The 11,914-nt window shown below is 33.9% G+C and overlaps 2 protein-coding genes across 3 annotated transcripts in view; both read left to right on the top strand.

Moving 5' to 3' along the window:
• LOC127447902 (coiled-coil domain-containing protein 141-like) overlaps window positions 1-145 on the top strand; it is a 39,225-nt gene extending 39,080 nt beyond the window's left edge. For both annotated transcript variants that reach the window (XM_051710072.1, XM_051710071.1), the window contains exon 27: window positions 29-145. In XM_051710072.1, coding sequence (XP_051566032.1) covers window positions 29-118 — 90 coding nt within the window. In that variant the 3' untranslated portion in view covers window positions 119-145. The remainder of the gene's footprint in view (window positions 1-28) is intronic.
• A 1,651-nt stretch (window positions 146-1,796) lies between these two features.
• LOC127448038 (titin-like) overlaps window positions 1,797-11,914 on the top strand; it is a 51,537-nt gene continuing 41,419 nt past the window's right edge. The window contains exons 1-7 of the mRNA XM_051710299.1: window positions 1,797-1,913; window positions 4,257-4,360; window positions 4,739-4,942; window positions 7,814-8,101; window positions 8,602-8,687; window positions 8,787-9,007; window positions 10,210-10,444. Of these exons, the coding sequence (XP_051566259.1) occupies window positions 4,270-4,360; window positions 4,739-4,942; window positions 7,814-8,101; window positions 8,602-8,687; window positions 8,787-9,007; window positions 10,210-10,444 (1,125 nt within the window). The 5' untranslated portion in view covers window positions 1,797-1,913; window positions 4,257-4,269. The remainder of the gene's footprint in view (window positions 1,914-4,256; window positions 4,361-4,738; window positions 4,943-7,813; window positions 8,102-8,601; window positions 8,688-8,786; window positions 9,008-10,209; window positions 10,445-11,914) is intronic.

The following is an 11,914-nucleotide window of genomic DNA, read 5'->3' as shown; positions in this document are numbered from 1 at the left end:
TATTGTTCATATCTGTATTCCCATGCAGAGTCTGAAACACAATGATCTGTCAGTTTCATTCATAAGAAGCGTTAACACATCAGATTTTGGAGTGTGTATGACTCAGGAAAAAATATGAGAGTTCTGCCTGGGATAATTATTAGAGGCAAGCTTAAAAAAAAAAAAAACTTAAAAGCAAAAACAATATTGACAGCAGTAAAACGGCTGAGATTAATTTTACTACTGACTTTTTTTTTTCTTTCTTTTTTTTTTCACAGAGGCAAAAAAATTCATAAGAGGGGACAGTGATTATGGCATGCTTGATAAGGATCCAGAAAACCTGGAATCACTGCCTGCATCCGCAGACACACATACTATTTTGGAGAAAGACTTTGGAGACCACCTACTGTATTATGTACAGTAAAACACATGTGAGAGAATGCACTAGTGCTTGCAACTGATAATTGCAAAAGTATTCAGACCCTTAACCAAAACACACATATTACTGAAAAAACAGTGCACTGAAATTTGTTTTGTTGTTGTTGATATTTGTATTCCAAAAATATTAATAAAACATATGTAGAATGTCTGCATTCTAAACAAAAATAAAACATCTGAAAAAAAATTATAAGTATTCAATCCTTGTGTTGACGAAAACTTACATTACTGAACAACAATTTCCCTAATGAGGACCCAGTCATCTTACTATTGAAATCATCAGTAAACATAACAATTATTACATTTTCTAAATTAAAACCCCCATTGTTAAGTGATTATTATCCAAGCAATGAATTCGATTAATTATCATTCTGTCTGTCTGTACACAGTATATCACACTGTGTGTGTGCGCGCATGCGTGCGTGTGTTTGTATGTGTGTGTGTGTGTGTGTGTGTGTGTATACAGTATATAGTTTAAGTAAATTATATATAATTCATTTTATTTTAAATTTTAATGTATTTTATTTGTTATGCTATAATAAATTACTAGTAACATGTATGCAACACATTTTGTCATTAGATTTTGTTTTGACAGGAGTGAACACTTACAAGTTCTTGCCACCACTAGTCATAGATTCCAACCAAACATGCCATCTTTAAAATGGTTTCATCTGTCAATTTTTGTTAACTGCTAATTCAACAACATTACAAGGGAAGTCGGCATGTGGGTAAAACTCAGAATCATACTTTTTTTGTGCTCTTATAAATGTTATAGGGCCTAATATAATCACCCTCTGCCTCAATCTACAGATAAACAAAAGAAAAGCAGATGGGTAAACAGTGTCTGTGATCTAGGCTTGAGACATTTTTCTCATCCATATCATGTGTGTAATGGGGGTAGACCCTGATGGGGGTTATCTCTTATGGGGGTGAATCTGAGTGACAGCGACAGCTCTTCTCCCCATTTGGTTCTTTACTTATTAGTTAACATTGTTTTTACAGTGATTGATTAATTTATTACATAAAGTGAAGGTTTCACTCTTAAAGAAGGACATTTTCCTGTTTATTAAAAAGTGTTGGGGGTTTCTGCCATCCAGTGATAATATAGCCTGGTTTATGTTGAGTAAAGTGGGTGACAGATGTGAAGTTGCATAAAATGGTGGCCACCTCCCATGATGCCTCAATGGTGATAGCCAATGGGGTGTGACAATGTGGTTATGATGCTAATTTGTCAAGGGCTATATAAAGTAAAACCACCATGTTAGCACTTCTGAGCAGTTGGAGCATTCCCAGCCTTGCCTCGGGTGTAGGGATTGCAAGGGAAAAAGCAAAACTACACGGCTAAAATCCTGTGTAGTTTTGTTTTTTGGAATATTTCGAGGCTCAACTGTTCTCACACTGTGTTTTCTGAAATCATATCTGAATAAGGACTTTGTTTCAGAAGACAAACTCCTTGGGCTTCGTCCCTCCAGTTCAAGGCACTCTTGTGGATACAAGTAAGTACGCTGTGTACCCCTGTGCCATTGCGATGCTTTCTACTGATGCTTTGTTGTGTGATTCTAACAATAAAGAGAATGGCATTGTCAATGTTGATGTTCTCCTTGAGAAATTTAAACTAAAGGAATACAGATGTTGAACAATTTGAATGAATACTCTAAAATGGCATTTGATTTTGATCTGAGACTTTTCACATCTAAAGGTTATAAATTAGTGCAATGGTTTTAGAAAGCCAAGAATAGCCTGTGATAGCATTAGAGTGGTGTCCCAGCTGGGCCATGATGTCTTTTTAAGGGAATCAGCAGCAGAGCTGTCAGTTGCACCCGCAGATATGTGCCACATGGTGACTGTCAATCAAACTTAGTACTGACTATTTTTAGAGCCTGTCTTTTGTGACACTATGTATTGGTATGCTTAGGAAGTTTATAGATTTTCTTTAACAAATTAGTCTCTGGAAAATTCTGTGTTATTGTTATAACAGGTTAATCAAGTTTTGAATGTAAAATTTTAGTTTGGTTCTTGATAATCTTGAAGGATGATAGTGATCTGTTGAGGTTAAATGCAAATTTTACAAAGAAAATGCTGGGAAAATGGTCTACCTTTGATATTTATGAGCCTGGTTCTACCTTTGACTTCTTGTTATGAGTTTATGAGATGTTATAAATATTTTTTTTTTATTGAGAATCTAGTCCAAATTATTCTACATACACTACCAGTCAAAACTTTTGAAACACTTGACTGAAATCTTTTGATCTGAAGGCGTATGATTAAATGTTTGAAATTAGTTTTGTAGACAAAAATATAATTGTGCCACCATATTAATTTATTTCATTATAAAACTAAAATTTAACAATAAAAAAAAAGTTTTTGAAATTGATGACTTGGACCAAATAATAAAGAAAAGCAGCCAATAAGTGCCCAACATTGATGGGAACTCCTTCAATACTGTTTAAAAAGCATCCCAGGGTGATACCTCAAGAAGTTGGTTGAGAAAATGTCAAGAGTACATGTCTGCAAATTCTAGGCAAAGGGTGACTACTTTGATAATGCTAATATATTTTGGATTTTGTTTAGTCACAACATAATTCCCATAGTTCCATTTATGTTATTCCATAGTTTTGATAACTTTACTATTATTCTAAAATGTTAATAATAATAATAATAATAATAATAATAATAATAATTATAATAAAGAATGAGTAAGTGTTTCAAAAGATTTGACTGGTAGTGTATATGAGACGATAATATATGAGAACTGGTCATTCTGTCTTAAATGGTGCAAAGAAAACAGAAATAATGTTGTCTTGTGGCTGTGTACTTTGGAACAAATCTGAAACATGCTAATGAAGTTTACATTTGTATTTGTCTTGAAGAATTGAAATATGTTTAGTATTAAAGCTTTACTTTATGGTAGCAATGGATTAATTTAACATATGTATTGCATATAAATGTTACTTTATCTTCAACTGTAATAAATTAGTCACATATAGTCTATATAAGAATGTATTCCAGGGCTGTAACCACATTGAAGATGACACATCCCCCTAAATAATCTAAATAGACTTCAACTCCTTAAACTTTTACATTTGGTCCCCCACAATCATCAGTTTTGATTGCATCTTTGGATCAGTCATTGTTATTCTATCTATTTTAGGTAATGGTCATGCATCTGCCAGTTCCTGTCAGCCATTTTAAATTCTAATTATAAACCAGTCCTCTTCAATTACATTTTTTTTTTCTTTTTCTTTAAACAATCATTATTATGGAAATATTTATTGTTTTTCTTAAATGCTGAGTGTTTATGCTTTACATTAATCATGACAAGTAACAGCAAAAGTTACATTATTTAAATGCAAATATCTGTCAATTGTTTTGGTGTTAATACTGTGCTTGGTAGTGTACAAGTTGTTCAATCAGTATTCACATAGATTTTGAGTCAAAAGTGATTAAAGATCCATAAACTATTAGTGGTAGATTTCCATGTGACAAGCCTGGTCTGCCTAACTGAGAATAAGTTATAACTGGAGAGCTATTCTGAATTATGTGTCATGCCAGAAAAAGAGCCCATCGCAGTCCACATGCACCAGTTGCTACTGTCATGTCCATGATCTGTCAGTTGATACAAGGCTGAAGTGTTTGGCCTAACACACAATGGAACCATTGATTTCTCCAATGACAGGCCGGCTTGAACCGGGTGGTCAAGGACCACATCAATGATTAGTCAGTTTAGAAGCAGCTAAAAAGCACTCCGTTTGTCTTTGTCTCTTGAATTCAGTGTTAATGCAAAGTTATTTGCAGGTCTCCATGCAATAACCATAACTTTATTCTATGTCTTTCTTTAGGGTGCCTTCCACCATGTCAACACAGGCACCAACATTTACACAGCCACTTCAGAGTGTTGTGGCACTTGAGGGTAGTGCTGCAACGTTCGAAGCTCAAGTTAGTGGTAAGAAAGTTTTCCAGACTGCCATTCCATTGCCCAATGTAGAATTATTTAGGACTAAAGACGGTTTGCTGATTGTAACCTCAGTTACCTTAGTATAAAATGTCAACAAGTGAAATAAGTTGAAGGAATGTTGACATTTAGCTTACTCTGCAGAGTATTGCAATGACTTAACATTGAATTTATCTAACTTCAAGAGAAATCATGTATCACATGAGTTATGACAAGATCAGGAAAATGTTGTCAATATTATGCTATACATATAATGTTGTAAATCTTTGTTCTTTTAATTGAAGTTACACTGTACTTATATTTTAACCAAAATTTATTTATTAGAATTAGTTTTTTATTAGAAGTTCAACCATCAACCTCTCCTCACAGGTAATCCAGTTCCAGAGGTGAGTTGGTTTCGTGATGGCCAGGTTCTTACTGCTGCAGCCCTGCCCGGCACTCAGATCTCGTTCAGCGATGGCTGCGCTGTTCTGATGATCCCTGCCGTGACAGCCGCACACAGTGGAAGATTTTCAGTGAGAGCCACCAATGGCGCTGGACAAGCCACTAGCACCGCTGAACTGCTGGTTACAGGTAAACATCACAACACGGCCTGCATGGAAGTGCTCTTGCAATTTACAGTCAAATAAACAATTTGTAACCTGTATCCCTTAAAAAAAAATTCAGTAGTAAGGTAATGTTTTTACCAAAATACAATGATGTTAATGGAATGAAACTGTCCTTGCTGAAACTATACCAGCCTAAACCGGTTTAAGGTGGTCTTAGATGGTTTAAGATGGTCTCCCAGTCTGGCCAAGTTTTTTTTGCTGGTCTCCCAGACTGACCAGCTTAAAAGTTCCCAAAACCCCTCTAAAGCTTAGCTCAGTAAGGCTGGTTTAAGGTTTTCTTCCAGCAGGGGTAACTTTGTATTAGCCACAATTTAACAAAATGACAGGCATTTTCTGAAAGTATCATGCACTGTTTCATGGAGATTGCATTATGATTTTAAAGTAGTACAGTAGTTACTCTAAAAGTAATCATATGACTACAGAGAAGTCTGTCATTTTGGATAGTTTAAATGAGCACTTTATATCCTCAGGTTATTTATTTGATTCTCAGTTAAGTAACCATACTGTCATTAGCTCTAAAGCAGTATTACCATGTGATGCAACCATTTGAATTTACTCAGTTTTTTGTATTTGAAGTTCATAAAGCTTTGAGTCAATTGGATCTTAATAAGTCTGCAGGGCCTGACAAGCTAGAACCGTTATACTTTAAGCTAGCAGCTGATTTCATTGCTGAACCACTGACATATTTATTGAATCTTAACATTGTCCACAATGAAATTTAGAAGATTTGGAAATCTGCTTTCGTTTTTCCTCTCTTTAAAGGGGTGGATTCATCGCAACTGCATAACTATAGGCCAATATCTAAATTATGTGTCTAATCTAAACTCCTGGAAAAATTTGTAAATGAACAATTAAAACATTTTTTGGAAGCAAATAATATCCTTTTCCCATTTCAGTCTGGTTTTGAAAAGCAACATAGTATGGTCACTGCTGCTATTAAAGTGTTTAGTGATATTACAAATACTATGGATTGTAAACAAAATTGCTCAGCTCTTTTTCTTGATCTATTGAAGGCATTTGACTCAGTTGATCACAACATCCGTTTAAAGAGGCTGTAGTACATTATTCGTTTTTCTGATGAAGCTTTTAAATGGTTTGCCAATTATCTTCTGCTTGAACTCAATGTGTGCAGTTAGAAGGTTCTATATAATCTTTCCTGCCTGTTTCAAAAGGAGTTCCGCAGGGGTCAGTCCTAGGACCAATTCTATTTTCTTTATATATAAATAGCATTTGTGATAATATTCCTAATGCTAGGTATCATCTTTAAGCAGATGATACCACTATTTACTTTTGTGCATCATTGGCTATACAAGCTCATCAATATTTACAGTCAGCTTTTGACATTGTACAGTCTCGTTTGTGTGAACTTAAGTTGGTTTTAAATTCAGATAAAACTAAATTAATGCTGTTTTCAAATTCCAAAGCCTTACCTTTAAATCTTCCTGACATCATATCTTCCCAATGTATAAAAATGTAACGTGTTGTCAATTATAAGTATTTGGTTATTTTATTTGATAGCCAATTATCTTTCAAGTTTCATATTGATAATTTTATTTCTAAACTTAATCTTAAACTAGGGTTTTACTTAATAGAACTTTATTCTCTTTTAGTGCTAGAAAATACTTGGTGTCTGCAACTTTTCTACCCTTATTGGATTATGGAGATCTGCTTTATATGAATGCTCCAGTACAACATAAAAAAAAAAAAAAAAAAAAAAAAAAAATTTTGATATTGTTTTTCACAGTGCCTTACATTTTATTACTGGTTGTAGTTATCAAACACACCATTGCATTCTATATGATAAGGCAGAGTTGCCACCTCTGGATACATGGAGAAGTTTTAACTGGTATTGTTTTATCTATAAGTCCATTTGTGGTTTAACTCCTTATTTGTCTCTCAGCTCATCCAATACAAACATACGCTATAATCTTCGTTCAAATAACTGTTATATTTAATGTTCCTCGGGTCCGGACAGAGCTTGGTAAAAAAAGATTGTAAGTATAATGCTCCTGCTGCTTGGAATAATTTACAAAACATTTTAAATTTGTCTATGCTCCCATCATTAAATTAATTTAAGGTACTTTTAAAAGATATGGTGTTTTATCCTCTTGTGAACTGTTGTTGTGATTCCTGATTTTTTCTATATTGTACTATTGTTGTTGTTCTTGTAAATTGTCCTTTGTTTCTTGTTGCTGCCCTCTTGGCTAGGTCACTCTTGTAAAAGAGATTTTAAAATCAGTGTGTTTTAACCTGGTTAAATAAAGGAGAAAAAGAAAGAAAATGTTAATTCTGCTTTGAAAATTTCTTATAGACTGAATAATGAAACGATTTGGCGTAATAAATATAATCCTTTTTAAATTAGAGTCATGCATTCTCTCACAGTGTAAAACATTACTGCATTTGGTCTGTTGGTGCTGCTGTGTAGTACAGCAACCAAATACTGTAAGTGGATTTACTGCTCAGCTCATAAAGTTAATGTCTGTTACTTGTTATAGAAGTTGTGGTCCAGATCTCGATGTGACATTGATACTGTTAAGTTGATGGCTGTCATTTTTTTGGGAAATGTATGGAAACGAATGTGTTTCACTTTTTCTCACACTCTCAGTGTTACCTACAGTATATAGCATTGCATTTGTTTGTACATTTTAGTGGAAAATAATGAAATTTTTAAATTAAGCTACCATTTATTTTACAGAATTCTTATAGACTTTTATTTAGGCATACTGTGCTTGTCTCTCAAGTCCCTCGAGAGAACCCATGCAGCCAATTTACTGTTATTTGCAAAATGCAATTCAAAAAATGAAGTTACGTTTCACTGGGCTGTTTATTTTTTCAGCTGAAACTGCGCCACCAAACTTCATTCAGAGACTACAAAGTATAACCGTAAGACAAGGAAGCCAAGTGAGACTTGATGTTCGAGTTACAGGAATCCCTACACCTGTGGTGAAGTTCTACAGAGAGGGAGCTGAGATTCAGAGCTCTGCTGACTTTCAGATTGTTCAAGAAGGAGACCTTTACAGTTTGTTGATTGCAGAGGCCTTCCCAGAAGATTCTGGAACTTATTCTGTCAGTGCTTCAAACAGCAGTGGGCGTGCAACTTCAACTGCTGAGCTGCTTGTTCAGGGTATGATTTTTAAATGCTAAAGGAGAAGTGCCATGCATAAGATTCTAAGATAAGCACTGCCTGGATATAAATGGGTTGTTGACAAATAACATTTCCATGAACTTGTTTTTAATTGACATTAAGATTTTAGCTTAAATTTATTAGGAATTTATAAGAGTAAGTGTTTTTTTTTTTTTTTTAGGTGCTGTGACTTGTTACTATTTTGAATTAACTTTTTTGCCTAACTAGTTTATTTTAAATGATCTTGTGAGGTGACAAATGCATTTTTAAAAGCACAAATATTCCATATTGTCTCATTTAAAATGAGGTCATAAAACTCTGTGCATAAAATTCACAAAATTATGTTAAAAATAGATTCAGATGGAGGATATCATGTCACACTGCAGGACTGAAGTATTTCATGTAAAATTAAATGAAACTACTCAAATATATTCCTAGATATAACTGTAGTTTTCAATTGAAACAGATAACTCAGTCTGCATTTTATTCATGATCCACAGGTGAAGAAGCAGTACCTGCAAAGAAGTCAAAAACAATAATTTCAGCATCACAGATTTCACAGACCCGACAGACTAGAGTGGAGAAAGTGAGTGACAGTCTCAACAGTTTCCCAGAAAACAGCACAATTAGGTGCCTTTTACCTGTTAGTTCATTTCATTAAGTAATTGTTATTTTCTTTCAAAAGAAAATGGAGGCTCATTATGAAACCTCTGCCACAACCATGAAGCACATGCAAGTAGAGGGAGGTGTCGTGACCCAGCAGCTAGCACATAAGACACCACCTCGTGTGCCCCCTAAACCAACCTCCAAATCCCCCCCTTCACAACTGACTAAAGTGGCAGGCGCTCGCCAACAGTCTCCCTCTCCTGTGAGGCATGTTAAGGGTCCTACACCCACTCCTGTCAGGTAAAGTGACTACAATTTCCAGATTTACATTTATGGACCCAATTCATTATACAATACCAGGGGTGTAGGAGCAATCTGAAAAACACATTATAAATGTCATCCCACTCTCTGCAAAAGTATGACACATTTTTAAATGCTAAGTTGTTACGGATACACTAATATACGGTAGAGAACTTAGAAAATCAACTTTCATATACTAAAAAAAAAAAAAATGTGTGTATATATATATATATATATATATATATATATATATATATATATATATATATATATATATATATATATATATATAAATTATAAAGAAACATTGTATATATTTTTTATAAGTAATTAAAAGATTTATATATACATTTTATGTAATTATTTATAAAAAAAATTTATGTAGGCATATATATATATATTTCTTCTTTTTTGCTGTTGTTAATAATTAGGTTTAAAACATTGTTGTGAAAACTATAAACATAAAAATGCTTATATTGGTCAAGAAGCTTCTCTTCTGCTGTTCACGTCTACTCTTCAGGGGAAGAGTTGAAATCGTCTATTCACAGTATATGGTCGGCTTCATTTTATTTACTTCACACTGCAGCCAAGAAAAATAAACCTCCTTAAAAAATACAATAACTTTTCTTCCCAAACAGCGGTAGCAATACATTTATTTCTAAAATGTCCTTCTAGTTATAATTGTTGCTACACTCCAGCTTATACATTTCACTGGGCTTGATGCTAAACGTGTGTATTTAAAAATAGCAGTTAAGTAGCAGTAGTGGACTAAAGCACTGAACTGGTAAGCAGAAGGTTGTTGGTTCGATCACCACAGCCACCACCATTGTGTACTTGAGCAAGGCACTTAACTCCAGGTAGCTCCAGGGGGATTGTCCCTGTAATAAGGTCCCTGTAAGTCACTTTGGATAAAAGTGTCTGCCAAATGCATAAATGTAAATGATAATGCTATATTCAGCAAAGCTGTAGCTCTCACACTGTGAAGAATTTTCTATCAGGCAACCTAAAAATGTGCTTTATTTGGTAATATGATCTAAATTATTAAACTGACTATACCAACAAAGGTATATTTAGGTTAAATCAGGTAGAAAGAGCTCCATAAGGTAACTACGGCATAATATCACTTTTTTAAACGGCATTAATTCAAAGACTAAAGTTTGTGATTCATGTTTTTATAACATGTTTTTCTTTATTTTTTCCAGAGCTGTGCCTCCCTCTATGAGACTGTCTGTTTCCCCAATCAGACCTGTCAAGTCCCCTGTGATGACCCGCAAACAGGTCGCACAAACCTCTGAGGTCCTGCCTCCATGGAAACTGGAGGGCTCTGTTTCAGAGGCCAGCTACACCAGCATGACTGCAGGAGCAACACAAGTCCAGACCACCAATGTCCAAATGGATCAACTCTCTATTCAGCAACAAGTTGGCGCTGTCAAAGAGGTAAAGAATTTCCCTAAATGCAGGCTTCCCTTTCTCTAGGTTTTGTCTAATGTAAATGTTTAATTGACTATGTCAATTATTTGCCTCACAAATTATTTTGACATATCTATCTATCAGTCAATCAATAAATCAATCAATCAATCAGTCAGTCAGCCAGCCAGCCAGCCAGCCTGTCTTTCTGTCTGTCTGTCAAAATATGAAACAATAGTTGTTTTGTTAAAAATGAATACAAAATATTTGGAAACTTTCTGGTTGTCTAACTTTGTGAAACATGTCCATGGTTAAGGGGCGGTCACACTAGGCTTTGAGCATGCAATTTTTTTTCGGACAACGCAACGGACCAGAATATGATTTCACGTGGGAGGGCTTCTGGTTTTAGTAAATAACACTTCACAAATAACAAATAAATGTTAAAATATGTTGTCTACTCAGTTTCCAGCAGCAATAAAAACTAGGGCTGGGTATTGATACAGATTTCCTGATTTGATACTGATTCACAAGCTCTTGATTCGATTCGATTCAGTATCGATTCATAAGGGTATAATATATTTCAGGTATAATGTCCCTTTTGCTTACATATGAAAGACATTATTTTTCAGCTAATGCTGTTAATTATACAGGGGACCTTCTAACTAAGTACATTACGAAAATATAAATTTTACTAATTATATTTTATTAGTTATATTTACTAATTATATTTTGGTCACAAATCCATGAATTCAATCAATAAATACAAATTTTAATATATATTTTTTGTTATATGCAGGGTTGGGGAGTAACGGAATACATGTAATGGGATTACGTATTTAAAATACAAAATATAAGTAACTGTATTCCACTACAGTTACAATTTAAATTATTGGTAATTAGAATACAGTTACATTCAAAAAGTATTTTGATTACTGAAGAGATTACTTTGCATTTTATTGTCATTTGTTTCATTTAATATTTAGTCCTTTCAGATGGAAAACATTTATACATATAAATGATGCGATCCAAAGTGCATTTGAACAGCGGTGAAACACTTTCTTATGATGTGTTACATTCATACGAGCAGACAGAGAAGTAAGTTTGAAGTAAGTTTGGAGTAGAACAAATAGAAATAGACCTTGTGTAAATTGTCAGCTTTACGCTAAGCTAAAATGCTATTTCTAGCCATTTTACATGCACATGTTGCCAGGCACAAACATATATTTTTTTTATCAAGACAATTCATGGATCATAATTTCTTTTTTCTAGTAAGACCTTTGATATTAGGGCAAAAATCGTATTCTTGATAATATTTTTTTTAATGTTTTCCTGTAAAAATATCTAAAAATCCTTAAAACAAGATCAATTTGATTTATCGTATTTTAGAAACAACATTGCATAAGATATTTAGGTTTTTCAGAGAATGTATTTTTAACATGTGTATTTTGTCTTATTGTACTGGCAGAGTTTTTAAAGTCAAAACAAATAAAAAAATCTACC

This window comes from Myxocyprinus asiaticus, chromosome 11 (assembly GCF_019703515.2).
Source record: "Myxocyprinus asiaticus isolate MX2 ecotype Aquarium Trade chromosome 11, UBuf_Myxa_2, whole genome shotgun sequence".
Lineage (NCBI taxonomy): Eukaryota > Metazoa > Chordata > Actinopteri > Cypriniformes > Catostomidae > Myxocyprinus > Myxocyprinus asiaticus.
Note: the sequence above shows the minus strand (reverse complement) of the source record. Positions and strands in the feature narration are given on the sequence as shown.